Here is a 19,735-nt window from a genome sequence, read left to right as displayed (position 1 = left end):
GACCTGGATTTCATGAAGCCTAAAATCCACAAGTTTTTCAACTAGCTTATTTCATACCTGAATTATCAGTCTAATGTAAAAGAAAAGAAGCTTCCATTGAGTGAACTTACAGCTGTATCTTCATAATGGATTCCTTATCATTAGTGAAGTTAGTTCCATTCCCTCTGTACATACACTGTATAGACAGTGTATATAATCTCATTTGTAATAATGGGAGACTAGAATTTGTCCTACATCTACCACCTACCCATACTAAAGCAGACTGAGGCACTCTACTTGATCATTTATATCACTTTGTTTTCTCCTTACATCCAGGCAAGAGAGTACAAAACCATATTTTTTCTAAAAGATTGTAACAATAACTAGATATAATTGTTCTAAACGGGCAACATATATTTAGAAAAAAACAGCATTTCTTTCCTACAATCAATCTATCTCAGTAAAGAACCTACTGCATCCACGATTCACTCTCTCTCTTGGGCATTTGTGGCATGTAACCATGACCAAGTGCACTTTTGAACATGCACATTTACGTTTACAAACTCAAAGCCATGACTTCTCTGCTAGTCTGTTCTACCACACTGCTGCACAACAATCCTATTCACTCCAAATTAGTCCATCATTAAAGGAAATTTTAACGCAAAATCTTAGGAAAAACAGGTTATTAGTTTTGTTTCTAGAATAATGGTTTATTTATGGCATTTGGCTTTAAGAAAAGAAGAAATAAACCCTTCAATCCAAACTAGTTTATCTATTAAGCATCTCAAGACAGCAGATTATTTTATTTTCGGCCATCTGTTGAAATACTTTGACACTACAAAGCAGATCCACAGAAGTACATACATACCCAAAACGCATTCAAACAGGGCCAAGAGAGTAAATACTTTTGTCAGTGTAAGCCACTGCAATGAGACCTCTTTTGGGTACAGATCATCTTTACTACGCACTTCTGTAAGTGTTCAACACAGCTGGGCCAAGCCTGGTGTTGAAGCTTCTGAAAACAACTGCAGTACAAAGTATGTTCGAGACAGCTCAATTATTTCCAAGGGATGATATGCACATTAAAATACCTTTTTGACTTGGACTTCTATCTGTCTTCCCAACCCAGGCTGCCAGAGCTTCTAGAAGAGAGAGAACAATAAATCACAAAGAGCTTTTAAATAAAAAAGCGCTTACATATTTACTGTACTCTGAAATGATTTTTGAAAAGAACAGTAAGATGACTACAGTGGACTGTATATATAGTTCTGCAAAATTGGAGGTGGGCATGGTCATGGCATGGCATACAAAAATAATATGTGGAACGATTTCAAATGTGGTTTGTCCTTACATAACTTGGACAAAGACCAAGTATTGCCAGAAACACTGATGCCTCCTGAGGAGGCTCATTTCTGTTTGGAATAGACTTTGACCTTTCCATTAGTTCCTTACAGTAAAAAGGAAACTGCTCGCCACCTTCTCACCTGAATGGTTTGGTACTATTCAATACACCAGGCAAGCAGTTCCAGTTACATTAAGAAAACTTCTACAAGAATGAAATAAACACAAAATAAAAAAAATCCCACACCCCTAAACACCCCCCCCCCACACACACGCACTTTAAAGATTTAATCTGCCCTCTTCCAACCTGAACATTTCAGTTATGATACTCAGCCCATCACTGACCAGCTCTGTGCCTGGCACGTCATCTGAACAGTAACAGGTAACACTAAATAACCAAAAGCAAGAGGAAAGTAATGGACGGAGTAGGTTTCAAAATAATACATTTATTCAAACTGAACAGAGGACACAAACTCCAATTAGCTTAAAAATTTTATACTACATTATGGCAAACACAGGACCAGTATGCTCAGAGCATAGACACATGATTTACAACTTATAATTTTAACATGGGCTGAAATTCTTAAACTGAAAGGCAAAACTTCAAATACATATCAAGAACAGAATATGGGATTTTTCTTTTAATTAAGTATACCCAATAATTTGATATAAACAATTAAAAAGTATTTAAATACATGCTTAAGTAGCTAAAGTTTAAATGATTAGCAAGATATGTAGATATAAAGTTACAAGAAGTATTTTGGAGTTGTATAAAAGATGCAACTTTGTCCCCAGACAAAGCCTACAATATAAGGTACTAATCTTGTCAAGAGAATATTCTCTACCGACACGCAGTCCTGCTGACAAACAACCTAGTAAATTAGCTTCCCAGTATTCTAACTTGCAGGCAGATTTACTTACGCAGCATGCATTCAGTAATGAAAGTCTCAGTAAAACCACCTTTTGAGATAGTGTGAATTGGAAATAAATTCTTCAATGAAATAGGTCTTACAACCTGATTGCTTTGAAGGGATGATACAGAAGGACATCCTATGTTACTTCTCATCCTCGTTAAATTGAGTTTTATTACTAAGCTTTTTAAATTTATTTATATTTTTCCCTGAATAGCTTATAATCAAAATCTGATCTTTATGCAAATCTGAAACAACTCCAACAATGGTCTTACTGATTACCTACCTCTGAGCTTAGAGGCTTTGCCTGTGTAAGTCACAAGGTCGCCCAAATCTCACACATCCCTTAATTATTTTAACAAATATTTACATCTCCTGACTAAATATTCATTCCAGAGTAAGTTCTGAACAGTTACTGTACACTTGGACGTCATCGTTTCTCTGAAAGTACTGCAGCTTCTGTTTTTTTGGTCAACAGGAAAGACAACAAAGCACTTGACCTGGAGCTAGTCCGCAAGCCAGTGATTTGCTTAAGTTGTCTTTATCACCTGTGCAGAGCTGCTCATGAAGCGTCTGAAACAGGGCGACTGAATCACCAAGCGCGTCCTAATCTTTTTAAGCTTGCAGAACATCTGTTGCTGAAGTCCAGCTGTTGTGGGCTTGCCTACTTTCTACGTGAGAAGGCAGATACTTCCTGCTAACATACTTTGCTGTGGTTGGCACGCAGCTAATTTGGACTCCATAGGTAACAGGGGGAAACTGGCATTTGTGACTGAAAGCAATACGTTTAAATGCATTTCATATAACCTACTAAATTCTCACAATATACCAAGTTTCAGACAAACTCAAAAGCTACAAGTGATCAATGAACATGTCACAATTATCTTAATCAGGGCATTCTTTATAAAAACCAGCTATTTTTGGCTCCGTTATATATTCCACAGAAAAAACTCAAATGAACAGTAAACACTATAAATAGCAGCAGCAAAGTCCCAAATAATACAATCAGATACTTCACTGCCAGGCCAGTTAAAGCTGTAAAAAGCTTAAAAATCAGTAAATCTTTGAAAACAGCTTCTTCTGATATTTCCCTATTTTAAAACTAACTGCATTGAAGTCCACTCCATTCCTAAACTTCTGATATTGCATGAAAGCTAGAGGACAATTTTAGTTAGAATATCTTTATCACATTTCAGCCAGCTAACCTTATCCCTGCATAAAGATCAAGGAATGTCAAGTAAGACTGCTTACAATTTTTTTCAAACTGAAGATATTTTAGTAATGCAAGATTTAGCACACTTCAGAGCCCACTAATTCCAATTTTAATCATACAATATCAAGTCAGTTTTAAAAGTGTATTTTAGTGAAATTAGTTTTACTCTTGCATTTTCACGTAAGGTAAGTTTTGGCCTAAAAAGCTTATAGTGAAGTCATATCTTCAAAATCTACAAACTGACTTCCATGCTGATATCTCCAAGTTAATCTCAATTTACAAGAAAGAAAACAATCCCCTAGGATTATATTAACTGCAAAGATCATACTGATATGAAATTTCAGCTTTGTCACAGCAATTTTACTAATAAAATAAAATTACAGTAACTCTGTGATCAGTAACAGTACTGTAAGCAGCTTTCTTTGCAAACTGTACAGAGTACAAACTCAACATGTGAACACTGACCCTTCTTCTAAAATTAATCTTACTGTACATCTTGCTTTGTAACAACTAAATGCTATGGTCCATCACGCAAACCATGAGACTGTCCAAACTTTTTTGTTCCACTAACTTCAAATGAGTTTTTACAAATAATTTAGCTAATCTAGATAAATATTGAGCATATAATTATGCTGAAATACACTTGGGAGCCAACGTTTTCTAGGGAAATACGCAATTATTACTATAAACATTAAGTACTAACTGCCCACCTCAATATCACTGTGCGCAGCACCATCATAAAATGTGCTTTCTATAGAGTACACAAAATCAAGAAGGTTTATATGCCAGGAATTATGGAGCATTCTACAGTCAGTATCTTTGTTTTAAAATTTGAGAATTTACTGCTAAAGACAGACTTTAATGAGTGAACCTAGACTGTCAGTATTTAATTACATGGTTAAAGACAGTACCGATAACAAATAATCTAGAAAACCAATGATGTAGTCAAAACACTGGCTGTATCAGACGTCACTTTTTGACTGCACAGTCAGCAAGGCCATGAGATGAAAGTATTTATGTACTCCAGCTGTACTTGGTTAGTGAATTTTGTACCTGAGATGAAAATCAAGAGGTAAGAGAATCTGTGGTGTAAACAGCCATCAGGTGAACAAGAACAAACATGCCTTCCTAACTGTGGGTTTTTTTTAAATATATGCCAAAAAAAAAAAAAATCACAACTGACATTTTCCCCTTACAATTAGTTTCATTTTACTTTTTAGACAAACTCATTTTACTGTGTGACTGATTGTGATCTGAAACTGTTTTAAAGGCTCCTGTGATTCCAATGCTTTAGTAATTCAAATGGAATTTTGAGTAAAAGCAACATCCTCTGCTCCCTAGTCTTAAGAAATTTAAGGCACCCATAAGAAGCAAACTTCATGGAAAGTTTCCATTCTAGGGGAAAAAAAACCCTGATTTTTCCCCTCAACAGAAAAAATTCATGGATTAAAAAAAGTAATTAGAATGCCATTCTCTGTCAGTGAGGCAACAGCTTAATGACATTAAGCTTAAATGAAAGCAAACCTAAAGAGCTACTATTGAAGCCACAGGATCTTCACTAACATCACAAAAATGTAGTATTTTGACGGAAGAGAAAGTTTGTATTAAATTCTGAAAAAGCTAAAAGGCAGAAGCAGAACAAGGTTGGGCCCTATGTAATGATGAAAGAAAATAAATGAGAAACATTCTTCCATGATAGATACACTTAATTTATACAGCAAACTCTTAAGTTTAATGAATCACTGTACCACAACGAGTGCAAATACATGATTTTGTGGGCAGGAACACTGATAAAGAAGCATATTTTGTTTTCATCTGTATGGAATGACAGTAAATTACTTGTTTGATGAACGGAAATTTCATTCCACATGTCAGAAAACATACCTATGATTTATTACTAGAATCAGCTCAAAACGCTTTCCATAATCACAAAAGCTCAACTAATATGAAGCCATTAGACACAAAGATATACATGGTTTTGGTTAAATAAAAATCTGGCTTTTCTTCAAATTACGAAGTTTAATTCTTTGCTTCTGCAGCTCCCTTATCCAGTTTTTCCTTTGCTTTCTCTTTCTCTTCCAGTTTTTCTTCTTTTTGAAGCAGTGCCATAATCTCAGCAACCTGACTGGTTCCAATATCAATGTCTTCTTTGTCAATCAATTCTACTACCTACATGAACATAAAATGAAATGGAGAGTAACATTAAATTTTTACATGATTGAAGCATTTTGACAACTTAAAATTTATTAAGAGAAAAGTAGCCAGTTCTCTCCCATTCAAGAAAACAAGAAAAAAATTGATTTAGCAGCACATAGGAAACCTTTTTAAAAATGAGCATGAAGTGTTTCTGCTGATCATCTTGGCGGCTGGAACAGAAAGCTGGTATGTCATTTTTCTTTTACCTTGGCATTTTTTTCCTATATGAAAAACACAAACTCAAACCATAACCAATGCCTCAGGCATACTTGGAGTACTTAAATGAATAATAATAAAAAAAAAAGCCAAATTTTAAAGCAAATAACTTAAAACTTCTGCCTTCCAAACACAAAGAGTCACATTTTAAAGCATTAACTAAAATGAACCCATTTATTGTTTCTGTTTCAATGGAAAGCTCAGATTCAGCATTCAGTACTGCTGAAATAGTATTTACAACAATATCCAACTCACAGGCTTCTTATTATTGAAAAGACCTACTGCACTGAATACAAGGCATAAAAATCACAAAAATTTTACAAAGTGAGGGGAGATGCCTTTTTGAAAGCAAAATAAATTAAAAAAAAAAATCTAGCAAACACTTCCAAATTCCTTTTTGCAGCTTTCTATACAAATGTACTCTCAATATAGTTCAAGTTCCTAGAATTAAAGCATTACATACAGAATTAATTCAGCAATACGTTTTACCTATGTTGATAAATAAAACTGAATGTGACAGCTGTTCAGAGCAGCAATGCAGATGAGTGAAAACATGTTTCAAAACATGTTACTGCTCTTTCCAGCTGGCCGTAGTATTTTTTTTTTCACTTTAAGTATTATTTCTATATTGGGTAGAAAAGTTACTTACAAGGAAGTAAATTTCATGTTATCTCTAAATTTACCTCATAGAACAGAAGCAAGAAAAAGGAGAAACACAGAGGAAACCTGAGAAAATTCTGCAAAATGAGAAAACAGGACAAAGCAGGCAAAGAACAGGTGCCTTAAAGTACAGTGTCACAGAGGTAACATAATATTGACTAGGCAGAAAATGCTTCTGAAAAGCATTGAGAGGGAGTAGAAAGGCAGCAGAAAGAGAGAATGGCCAAATTATCACAGGCCCTCTATTTCTACTAGTGGAGAATGCTTAAGACTTACAGGATCTGAGCTTACACACTGAATCAGTCATTTGCAACGGACCTAAAGAACGTGATGGTCTGATGTCTTTCAAGCATAGGAAATATAGGTCACAATGAAACGCCTTGGATATACTGGTAGGCAAAGAAGTTATGCCTTTGTATTGACATAAAGTATATATATACATTATATCAAGATTTTGGCTAAATAATGGTGTTCCTCAAGCTCCTTTTCCAAAGCTGCTTTCCCATCTTCCTTTCCACCTATTAATGGCATAACAAAATTACCTTATTTTACAGCATTTGACATATGCATACAGGAAAATCCACAGCCTTAAAGGTAACGTGGATAACAGACACAAGATAAAAAACAAATTTTCTCCCCCAGTATAGCCACGGAAATTCTGAAGATGTTAATACATATTATAATATCTATTTACAGTAGATTACCCAAAACCTCATCCTTATATCAAATAAAGATTCTGTGAAAAAGAAAGCAATAAGAAATTGTGTCAAAACAGGGAAAATATTTGAAGTATGTCCAGCCATATTTTATTTAAATAATCCACAGACTTACCTTAACAACATTATCTATATCAATTTTGCCATCCTTGTTTTCATCTAGTGCCTCTGCAATCCTAGTTAGCTTCTCCTCTGGAATCTTCTGAATTTGTTTCATCGCATTAATAAGCTCAGCAATACTGATGAGATTCTCCCTAAAAGGGAAACACAACCTGTATATGGCAAGCAGTTACTCCAAAGGAGTAAAGGTGACAGTACTGAAACATATAGTACTGAAAGTCACTACACTGCAGGTCATTTATAAAACATTAATAATTTTATTTATAACCCTGAACAGAATGCAAAAAAGCAAAAAAGAGTTACCGATCAGCAAGCAGATTTCAAGTGATCTTTTATCTTTACATAGAATCTCACACTTCAGGTTTCCACATGTTTTATTGCACAAATGTAAGTAGCTAGTGGCATTTGAAATAACGTTTGGCACAGCTTCTGTGTTTCCCAGCATGTTTATCTAATGCCCTTGCCCCTCCCCTATTTATCCAGGATGCAGTGCCAAGCCCCAGTCCTCCTTCTGGATTTAGAGAGGCTGGCCTATACAAAATAAAGCAAGCAGACAAGAAAATATATGTGAAAGTCACAGGAAAGCAAAAGCTAAGAACTAATCTCTCTAGCAACTTAGTTGCTTTTTTAAAAAAGGCTTCATTTGCTCAAATCATGGAATACACTTTGTAGAAGAAAGGCCTAAACGTCACACTGTGGCTAACAGATTTCAGAAACTGCCTATTTCCATTGTCTGCTTACTGATACCATGAAGCTAACATTGGCTATTTTCTGCACACTGAAGACTCTGCTTGCCTACAGAGCTTTACTAATTTATTGTGAAGAACCACCTTCCAGCACAGGTCACGCTGAAATGCAGGAGACAGTGAACCCAACAATTATTAAATAGAAGGGCTTTGTTAGTATAGTCCTAACTTCATACCTGCCTAACCTCTGGACACAGACTGACTTTTTTTCAGGGAGCATTTTTCAGACTGCTACTAAGTGTCCTGGACTTCTGCTGTTCCTACGACTCCTGCTTTGATGGCTTGGCAATGACTGCATCGATCAGATTCAAATGCTAAAAGTAACTTGAATAGAAAAGAGGGGGGGAAAAAAACAGGCATCATTACATTAAGTTTGAACGCTTCTCCTTAAGCCACTGAAAATATAATGCCCTTTACACCGTAATTACATGGGATATGAATCCAAAGTAATCCTAACATTTTCATGCAGTAGCTTTAAAATTCAACCAGTGACCAACAGGATTTATGCAAGACCCCAAAGCAGACAGGAAAGTTGTTTCAGTCTTCCCAAGGCAGGGAAAGGCACACTCGCACACACGGAGGCAATTGACAGGATCGGACCAGGAGTTTCAAGGCATCCTGGATTATCTTGTGTGCACTGAAGCTCAGCTACAGGTCAGTGGTAACTGCCCATCGAGTAACATCCACGGTGGATTGCTGACAGCCTGTTAAGCTTGTCAGTGCAATTCATGCCAACATATGGAAATTTCTTCCCACCTGACCCAATTCTGCTTCCTTTTGCTGATGGTATATCACTGGTGCCTCACGTCACTTCAATAAGCTGCTTTCCCAGTGGAGCAAAGACAAAGACTTCTGACAGACTGAACGTCAGTTCAGGAACTGACAGGGAAGTTCACCCATTTGGAACAGCAGTTTAAAGATACTGGTGAAAAAGGAATCTTACTGGGGAAAAAAGAATCTTGTTCAAAGAAGTCTTTTCCATCTTTGAAGATAACAGGGATTTTCCAATACATTTCAATGGAAGCCAGGTTTTCATACACAACAAATTCTAACCTAAACGTCTGAATGAAAGCCTACTGCAAAACGGCCTAAGGACTGATTTGGGCCCCTGTGAATTATGGTAATATAACTTGAAGTTTAAAAAACAAACCTCTGATAATTAAGCAACATTTAATTAATCAATTCCGGTCATCCACTATCACCTACAAAAATTAGATTTTTTTTCCACAAAGCCATTCATTACATAGTGTATAGCTACATTCAAAAAAAGCAGAGGAAATACTGTATTTTAATTTACACATTTGGATGGTTATGATCAACAAATTCTCTATAGCATCTTTCACATGTCCTTCTTAATCTTATTATACAAAACTTGAAACAAATGACTATTGGCCATGGGGGATCCGAAAAAAACAAAGTTTAGAAGCAACAGAAGCAGAATGCTTATTTTTGTTCAGGTTATGTCTTTTGGGAGCTGGGAAACTCTCTTAATGAATCAGACAATAAAGTGGTGTAAGCACAAACTAGATTAATACTGTATTCATAATCACAAGCTGTGAGAATTACTGTCACAGCTTATAGGCAATTCAGTGCCATTAACGTGCAGTGCAGAATTGTCTGAAAGACTCTCCAGCAACATCAAGACCTGGAGCAGTGTTGATAAAAGAACTTTGCAAAAAAAACTATGTTAAGAACGTTCTTTGAAAATCTGCAAGCTTGCTAAAATTAAAATGGAGCAAAGTTTTGGCACGGGGTCATGTATAATTATATGCTCACTTCCACTAGATCTGCTCCCCCATTTCTCTCCAAAGTAGTATCTGTTTACACTAGAGACAAAAATAGATTTTACTGCAATTTTCCTCTCACTGACACCCACACTACTAAAACAGAACAAACATGAATATGCTCGTAATCCTGTTCTGCACCTGTTCGATCAATGATAAACCTACTGCCTGAGGATCATGACTAAAGGCATAATTTCACCTGCATCACCTTTACTACTACAGCTATAAACAGGATGCTAAGATACTAATGGACAACTTGACTCGCAGAACCACATCAGGACTTACATCTGAGGAAAGCATACCTCCCCTCCCCCCCATATTTAACATCTCTCAGAAGAGAGAAAAATCTACAGTACAATTTTGTTAATTTTGTTTTTAAACCTATAATTTTAGATTTAAAAAACATTTATTTGCTAAATCTTTTCTAAATTGCTGAAGGAAAGAAATTATACATCATACAAGAGAGAGGCTGAAGGAGAGCAGTTTGAGAGCGACATTCGCTGCTCTCAAGTCACTTACCCAGCAGGTGGACTATCACCACCTTCCAGCTTGGCATCCACCATCGTTTGACTTGTCTCTAACTCATTAATAATTTTGTCTATCTGACCAATCATTCGGTTCACTTTTTTGGTCAATCGCTTGCTTGCCTTTGACTCTTCCACTACCTCCTCTTGCCCAGTTTTAGATAGCTCCTTTATTTCTTGCAAATCCTAAAAGAAATAGTCAAGAGAAAGAAAACCTTGTGTGGGACTGAATTCTCAATGACAGGACATTACCGATTTACGAGATTTGCATTTCAAGACAGGAGCCATTAGCAAATGAAGAGACATATAAAGCCATAGTGACATTAGAACAATTAATTTAAACATTACAGGTATATTTACGCACCTCTAAAATGTTATTTTCCACATCTTTCACCTATAACCACCTTGGTTGAGATTAATTTTTACCCAAGTTGAGATATCTATAATACTGACATCTAGGTAAACACACATCTATGCTTAATGAGAAGACCAAATGAAGTGCAGTACGCTCAGCACTTGTTAGCCGAGCTATTCAACTACCAAACACAAGCTAGCAGACATCCAAATAAGATTATCTTTAACTATGTGGTCTGACTATATGCTAAGACTACACATGAACAGAAGTGAAACCAAATTTCTTGTCCCATCCTTCACCTCATTATAATCTTGGACATCACCCTTCAACTCCTCAAGCTCCTCCTTTTCCTTTGTTAGTGATTTTTTCTGCTCCTGCAGCTTGGTGCAAGCATCACTCAGCATGTCAATCTCCTCCTTAGTTATTTCCTCACCCTGTAAAGGAAAATATATACAAGTCAGCAACAGACACTGTTGTGATTTTTCCTCAAAGATTTTGAGTCTTTTACCAGAAAAGACAGATGCAAGATTCTTTTTCTATGTCTGGAATCAGTATCATACATGGGCATTTTGAGGCTAATAAAGAGATCTTAAGAGTGCTAACGCAATTAGTTTGGTATGGTATATGTTTTTCAGTGCATTAGTATCAAGTTCAAGTGATCCATTATGTGGGTTTTGGCTCTTTGAAGATCTGTACCCAATTTTCTCATTTTAAAATGTTTTACTTCTTTGCTGGGTAAAAAACCCAAACAACTAAGAAATGATTCATTATATATAGAAAACAAATTAATTATACAAAAAAACGTGGAGAGCAAAGTTTAAGAAGCTGAACTGGAGGGAAGTGATCTGCAGCAACTCTTTTAAGTAAGTGGATGAACATTCCTAGCTTGTTAGTTATTTTTGTTTCTTGAAATACTCAACTTGGAATAAAAATCTAACCCTCAACCGAATGCACCCAAAATAAGTTTACTACAATGATTCCTTGAAAAATACTAACACTACCAGATATTAGCGACAAATGGTGAGTTACGCTAACTTTACCCACACAGCAGCTTTTATTTTGAATGGCAAACTCTGAATGGCCACATAAACACAGTATAGAAAGACATACGCAAAAAAGTATGCCACAAAGAGAGAAGGAAATTATGCTTCCAAAAAGCAACTATAGAACAGTTCACAAATCAAGCATTCAGTCTCTGTCATCTCAAAAAAGACCGTTTCAGAGTACTACTACTATCTAGACATTAGCCTCTCTTCACATTTTAATACACTATCTATAGCTCACCTTAGTCAAATAAACAAACAAACAAGCAACTGAAAGAAACTCCATTCAAAAGCAAATTCTTCTCCCTCATAAATCAAATCAGTCATCTTCAGAAAGTCAGTAGGATTACATTTTTTTCCTAACAGGCAGTAACACATATTAACGTGGAAAAAAGTTTCAAAGAACTATTTAGTTCCCTTAATTATTTTACATTTAGCAATCTTTTAGCAGTCCTGAAATAATTCTCTCAAATACAGTTTGTTGTCCTCACCTCTCAAAAACAACAAAAATCAATCTTGTTGAGTAATACCAGTGCAGCTTTTTCCTTGTTTCAATTTTCTGAAAAAGTATTCCATAGCGTTTAAAGCCTTTGCAAAATGTTAACAAGCGTTTTCAGGGGCACAGGATATGCTGCAATCTATGTTGCAGAAATAAGGCTGCACTAACTTTGCTTCTCATTTCTTGTACCACAGTTAAGGTTGCTGAAAATGTCCTAGTTGTGGCCCAGTGTCATAGATTCTCACAGTGTTGATGATGTGGCAGGCAGCAGTGCAAACTGTATTCCAGATATGGCAGCTTAAGCTAGCCGCAGTATCACACGTCCTTGCTGTTTCCAAAAGAGATCGTCCCAACCTCGCCTGCCTCTCTCCCACGACATTCCTCATGGCAGCACTACCACAAATCCAGCTATGCAGTCAGCCAAATCAGCTAACTCATCACACACAAAAATTTATGATTTCAGTGTGGATTAGTCTGTTCTGTTATTACCATTAAAACTTGTTTGGCACCATTCTAAATTAAACAAAGGAGGTTATAATAATAGCAGGTAGATAATGATGCTGTCTAGAAAACTAAAAAAAATATTTTCCTACTTAAAACTTGCATTTCAAATTAATGTTATTCTGCAGAATAACAACGGGATTTAGAAAAATCTAGGTACAAGAATAAAGTGTTCAGCTATAAAAACTCAAGATACAACTCAAACAAAAACATACAAGAGGTGGAAGCAGGGACAGATAACATGTGCTGTCTGCACATGCAGGGATGGGGTTAGGAAAGCCAAAGCCCACCTAGAGCTGAATCTGGCAAGGAATGTGAAGGGCAACAACATGGGCTTCTGCAAGTACACCAACAGCAAAAGGAAGACAAGGGAAAATGTGGGCCTGCTGCTGAATGGGGCAGGGAACCTGGCAACAAAAGTCATGGAAAATGCAGAGGTACTTAATGTCTTCTTCAGCTTGGTCTTTACTGGCAAGATCAGTGATCTGGGGTTCCTGAAAGCTGAGAGACCGGTGGGAAAGTCTGGAGTAACAAGACTTATGGAGGCATATCAGGTTAGGGAATTTAAATAAACCGGACTTACACAGGTCCATGGGACCTGATGGAATACAACCACGAGTGCTGAGAGAGCTGGCCAAGGTCATTGCACGGCCATTCTCAATAATCTTTGAACAGTCATGGCAACTGGTAGAAGTTCCAGAGGACTGGAAGAAAGCAAGCATCATTCCCTATCTTCAAGAAGCAGCAAGATCAGGGGAACTACAGGTCAGTCAGCCTCACCTCAGTCCCTGGAAAGGTGATGGAGCAAATCCTCCTGGAAACCATTTCCAAACACGTGAAGGACAAGAAGGTCATCGGAAGTAGTCAGCAAGGATTTACAAAGGGGAAATCCTGCTTAACCAACACAATAACCTTCTACGATGACACGACTGGCTTGGTGGATGAGGGGAGAGCAATGGATGTTGCTTGTCTGGACTTTATTAAGGCTTTCAACACTGTCTCACCTAACAACCTTATAGACAAGCTGATGAAGAATGGGCCAGAAAAACGGACACTGAGGTGGACTGTATACTGGCTGAACTGCTGGGCTCAAAAGGTTGTCATCAGCTGCACAAAGTCCAGCTGGAGGCTAGTCACTAGTGGAGTACCCCGGGGATCAATATTGGGTCCAATACTGTTTAGCATCATCATTAGTGACCTAGATGATGGGACAGAGCAGACCTTCAGTGAGTTTGTGGATGATACAAAGTTAGGAGGAGTGGCTGATACACCAGATGGTTTTGCACCATTCAGAAGGGCCTCAGCAGGCTGCAGAAATGAGCTGACGGGAACCTCATGAAGTCCAAAGGGAAGTACAAAGTCCTGCATGAGTACATGTTAGGGGCCAATCATCTGAAAAGCAGCTTTGCAGAAAAGGACTTGAGGGTTCTGCTGGACAACAAGTTGAACACAAGCCAGCAACATGCCTTCGTGTTAAAGGAGGCCAACAGCATCCTGGGCTGCATTAGGAAGCTCATTACCAGCAGGTTAAGGGAGGTCATCCTTGCCCTCTACTCAGCACTGGTGAGACACATTTGGAGTGTTGTGTCCAGTTCTGCGCTTCCCAGTACAAGACAGACATGGGCATATTGGAGCAAGTCCAGCCAAGGGCTGCAAACATGATTAATGAACTACAGCATCTGACACAGGAGTAGAGACAGAGAGCTGGGATTGTTCAGCCTGGAGAAGAGCAGGCTCGGGGGGAACCTTGTCAGTGTGTATAAACATAAGATGGGAGGGTACAAAGAAGACTGGGCCAGACTCTTCTCAGTAGTATCCAGGGACAGGACAAAAGGCAATGGGCACAATTAAAATATAAGAAATTATGTTTAAACTTAAGAATTTTTTTCTTTTTTTTTTTTTATTGTAATGGTTACCAAATACTGGAACAGGTTGCCAAAGGGTTGGAAGAGTCTCCATCCTTGAAGACGGTCAAAACCTGACTGGACATGGCCCTGGGCAGCCTACTTTAACTGACCCTGCTTTGAGCAGGGGTGGTTGGACTAGATCATCTCCAGAGGCCCCCTTCTAGCTCAACTATTCTATGATTCTAATTCTAGGCAGAAAAGTAGGCTATTTAACTGCAAAATTGGTACAAAAATAAAATGAATATAAAAACAAACTTTATTGATCTTCTACAGCAATATTCTAAGTAATAATTATTTATTATAATAACTATATATACAATTCAATTTTAAAACACTGGAGAGGTAAAACACATTCCAGACCTTAATACACAGGTACTTCTGCCACGTTTCAAACTTTGCAGCATGAAAGAAAATAGTGACAGCTAATAAGATGTTTCTAGAAAACGCTACTCTAAAGCAACTAAGCAAGATGCAAAGCAGGCACCTCACAATCATCTAAAAACAAAACTACAAAATGCACACAAGAGACTTGCTCATGCAGGAACTGTTATTATGAATATATCACTTTCTACAAATAGTGCAAAAGCCTCCCCCCGGGCTAGGCATATTAGTTTCAATAATAAAGACAGATAAAGTAGATACTCGGAAATTTTTTTTTGTACTGACTTCAATTTCTATTTTGATGGTTAAGAAAATGAATTTAAGTCTACTAATTATTTTTTAAGTGCTAGAATGTAGTGAGAGGGTTAAAACTGAAGGACAGCCAAGGCAACTTATCAGTCTTATATGGATCTTTTGAATCTTTACGTTGAGAAGTATAAAAACAATTACCCAAATTACCTTAATGCCTTCCAACACTGGTGCTGTATCTTTCAGTGTCTCTGAGTGCATCGCCATATCCACCCTTGCCAGTTCTTGTTCAGTATCCACAGCTAGATGACTTTTTTTAACTTGCAAACCAGCTGTCTCAAGATCCACTGCTGATTCCACTTCTTTCTAAATTTCAAAGCCCCATGAAGTTTAATTAAAACAAAGATAACATTATCTGTATTAACATCAGTAAAGAACTCTTCTTAAAACAGAAGTTTCTGCCAAAGCAGATGTGCAGATTTTATTAGAAGACGACATTCAAAAGCTTGCAACATATTGAGCAATTTCATATTAAAATAATCAGTTCCACTTTACGAACTATGCCTGTGAACATTTGAGGCTTAAATCGCTAGTAAAGCGGGTCAGCTTTTATACTCAGTATTACACCAATGGCATCACAAGGTAATGATAAATGAAAATAGCCAAAGATAAGAATAATTACAGAGAACATTTTAAGTAAAGAAAAATCCCCAAAAAACCCTCAAAAAAATTCCCTTGCTAGAGAAATAGGAGGTTTTCTCATACTACTCTAATTAAGGAGAAAGACGAGAAACCAGAGATACATGAGACAGATATAATCTTTTGTTTCACAGCGAACCCTTCTGTACTTCAGCCTGTTTTAAGATCTTCCAAGGTTATCTATCTGCGGATTTAAAGTCCTGTTTCCTGCAGACAATACCCAGAATGGAGGCAATAATTCTCAAATGAAATATGCATTCATAACATGCTAACGTTTACACTCCTGACACACTTATTTCTCAATAACTAAAACCAGGACTTACCATGGCTGCAACCTGAAGGGTTTCCTTGGCTTTCTCTGCAGCTTCAGATATTCTTTCCATCTCTTTTTCTTGATTTTCTTTTCTGATGGCTTCCTCTTCCTGAAGTGTTGCTTCCAGGCGTGCTTTATTATCTACTTTTTCACCTTCAACTTCTGCCACTTTGACCTGAGCTTCTTTGGCCTAAAAATGATGCAAGAAATCTGCTTATATACCCTCACTGAATTAGGCAGTACGGGTATGCTAATGAATACAGTCAAAACCCCCTAAAATTACCCTGCTTTGGCATTTCTCAGGAAAAAAAAAATATATATTTCTTTAAAAATCAGAACTTTCCACTTTGAAATGGTAAACTTTCTTCATTCTCTTTCTCTCAAGATCACAAAGAAGATATTCAAATCATTTCACTCTCAACATCACAGAATTAAGATTTTCAAGACAAAACAGTGAAAGAATGAACCTCAAGAAGATAACGGAATTTTGTCTACATCCTCTAACTTTGGCCAAAGCCAAATTCATATCAGAAAATCTGCAGGACAAATAAAGGAGTTGCTTTGGAGACTTAGTTAGAAGATATTCATACAAACGATTGAGTCCAATAATGGTAACTTCCAGGGCCAAAGAGAAATCAGTAGGTCAAGAGACATGTCAGAGCCTGTCTCATGTCTCACAGTCAATTTTCAGTGGAAGATTTTGAATAGAATGTAGCCTCAAAAAAGCCTAAAAACAAGCAGGCTGATTTCTGCTTCTCTTGTCACAACAATAAAATCTAACAAACTCTCCAATTTAATACAAAATTTCAGGCATAACAAAAATCTCAAGAACTCTTCATGAAGGGGAGAAATCTGATAAGCAGTTTTGCCTGTTGTTCTGAACCATGGCCTGAGAAATTCCATTTACAGGTGAAAAAAATCTAAATTTATCTAGGACAACCATCAATATCTGGAGAAAAATAATGTCCATACAGTAATTCAGACCTCAGCCCCATCTGATATCAAGCATAATTAATATAGCAACGCAGCCTGTAAAGACTACATATCTTACTGTCTTTATCTCGCCTGAAGTGCGATTTGGTTTTTATTTAAGTAAAAAGTAATGTATTTCCACTCTTTCAATTCTATTACTGTCTACCCTCATGCAACAAAATACCCCCTTTCATTTCCTTTACTCTCAGATTCCTCCACATATAAGCCAAATTCTTCCATTTTTAAGGCCACTCAAGTAAGCCTATTCATATTTCACCTTTTTATGGGCAAGCAAAGGACTAGCAAGATCAACTGCACTGAAGAAGTTTTCAGTGATAACACTGAAAGTTAGTTATAGACTATATAAATCAATACTTACAACACTCTCCGGTAGTGTCTGAAGTGTTGTTTTAAGCTGATCAGCTGGAGAAAGAGTATCTGGAAGATACATGGCTCTGGATAGAATAAGCAATGAAGTAGGGATTTCCTGGTTCAGGTGCAGATCTAGCCACTATAAAATCAATAGATAAAATAAAAATCTTCAGTTTTTGAATTCCTTTTTCATTTTATGGTTCAAGTTAGGCACACACAGAAATGTAAACACTATTTTTTTTTTAAACCAACTGCTTATCAATCAATATCCTAGCACAGGAACTAAGGCTATAAGGAGCAAAAAATTACAGTGATTGCAGTCATCCTTAGCTAGAGTTCAATTCTGCAGAGCAATGCTCTACCATGATCCCCTATTGCAACTGCTCCTTTGAATATTTCCATTGCACATCTCCTAAGGAAAAGTCACTACAGGCCTCAGCCACAGTGGCCCATGTAATACGGACAGAGATTAGGCAACTTACAGAGTTATGCTCTGTCAGGCTAAATGTGCTCAGTCCACTTTTGAGGAGGAACTCAAGAAGCATTCATACTTTGTTTCGCATGCATTTTCCTCTAAACCAGGCAACACCAAAAGACAACGAACTGACTTACTAGGAGGAAAGTTCTTTACAGAGTAATACAAATAATTAAGACAGCCAACAGCCAAAACTCCAAACATATTTTAGATATATTTAAGTCTTAAGTCTTTATTTGCTCCACCAAAACATCATAGCCCAGTCAAAAAACAGAAATCCACTGTTACTATGTATTTGCACAGTGCACGTGACAAAAGCTTTCTAAGGAAAAAGACTATTTTATCAAAGACTTGAATGATAACAGAAGCAAAAAGGACTTGATCACAATCATAACATAAGACAGAGCAAGCAATAGAATTTAGGTCTGTGTATTCGGTCTTGCAAAAATATACCTGTTTAAGCTGTTCCTTGAGACGTTCCTCTGTTACACCAAGAGCTCTCATACCTCGTGCACGACATGCTGCTTGCAGTTCTTTAACAGTCAGTGTATCAACTCCTTCTTCAGCAATCAGCTGTACAAAACGTAAAATAAGCTTTAACGTCTAACAGCTCAAAACACAAGAACTACATATGCACACACAGAAATCTGCATTTTTACAACGGCCACTAGAGGCTGCTGTGGTAACACAAAATAGCCTCAATATTTTAAACAACAGCAAACATTATACTGCAGTCTTCAGCAGTTCCGTATTTGTAGTGTCAGTCTCTCTGTAAATTTATAAGATTTAGATCAACTCTCTGACAAATTATAGTTTCATGGAAATACTTTTCTTTGTAAAGTAATTACTTCCATTGTAATTAATGGTAGATAAAAGGGTCAGCTTTTTCTTTATAAGACAACTTCTGATTTTAAGCTTTTCAAGTCTTTTTATTGTTAATTAACAATTAATTAATTAACGGTTAATGGCAACTAAGACAAATAAAAGGAAAATGGCTAGAAATAAATTTTATGTACTCATTACTCTTACATGTAAGCATTATTAATCAGTGGATGCTCAGAATGACTCACTTTGTCATCTGCTTTTATGCTTCTCAATCTCATAGTCAGCTGGAAGCGGAGAAAGTTATTTGTCCCAATTGACTGAAGTTCCAACAGTTTACAAAGTGCCACCAACTGAGGCCTGGTTAGATTGTCCAGAGTCAATTCATCTTCGAATAGTTTAGAGAACCTTAAGATCTCCTCATTACTAGGTCTTTCACCAGTTTCCCTAATCTGTAAGAAAAACAAACAAGAAGCCTCTCAAAGTAAGTGTCATGGTTGAACACTATTTTGAAGAACAAATATTATTCTCCTCATTTGTAAAGTTCTTTACAACAATTCTGGTAATAGGACAAAGAACCCAAGGAAGTTAAGGAAGAGAGGAAAAAACACCTTGTTCAAGAATTTGTATTTATTTAGTATAAAAAGCCAAAGATTTGATAGAATTGATAGTTTCCAAGAGCAATGCATAATATACTTAGGATAAAAATAATTAAAACAAAAGTTAAATGCATCTGTGTGT

The 19,735-nt window shown here is 36.8% G+C and overlaps 1 protein-coding gene across 5 annotated transcripts in view; it reads right to left on the bottom strand.

Moving 5' to 3' along the window:
- Window positions 1–1,746: 1,746 nt before the first annotated feature.
- LETM1 (leucine zipper and EF-hand containing transmembrane protein 1) overlaps window positions 1,747–19,735 on the bottom strand; it is a 35,229-nt gene continuing 17,240 nt past the window's right edge. For 4 of the 5 annotated variants that reach the window (XM_064511540.1, XM_064511539.1, XM_026112667.2 and 1 more), the window contains 9 exons: window positions 19,243–19,446; window positions 18,626–18,745; window positions 17,705–17,836; window positions 16,364–16,543; window positions 15,552–15,707; window positions 11,061–11,195; window positions 10,402–10,592; window positions 7,348–7,486; window positions 1,747–5,613 (listed from right to left, as the gene is read on the bottom strand). In XM_064511540.1, coding sequence (XP_064367610.1) covers window positions 5,464–5,613; window positions 7,348–7,486; window positions 10,402–10,592; window positions 11,061–11,195; window positions 15,552–15,707; window positions 16,364–16,543; window positions 17,705–17,836; window positions 18,626–18,745; window positions 19,243–19,446 — 1,407 coding nt within the window. In that variant the 3' untranslated portion in view covers window positions 1,747–5,463. Of the gene's footprint in view, window positions 5,614–7,347; window positions 7,487–8,287; window positions 8,423–10,401; window positions 10,593–11,060; window positions 11,196–15,551; window positions 15,708–16,363; window positions 16,544–17,704; window positions 17,837–18,625; window positions 18,746–19,242; window positions 19,447–19,735 lie in introns of those variants that run through there. The other variant, XM_026112668.2, reaches the window with a different exon arrangement.

Source organism: Dromaius novaehollandiae, chromosome 4 (assembly GCF_036370855.1).
Source record: "Dromaius novaehollandiae isolate bDroNov1 chromosome 4, bDroNov1.hap1, whole genome shotgun sequence".
In the NCBI taxonomy this organism is placed as follows: Eukaryota; Metazoa; Chordata; class Aves; order Casuariiformes; family Dromaiidae; genus Dromaius; species Dromaius novaehollandiae.
This window is presented reverse-complemented; position numbering and strand designations above follow the sequence as displayed.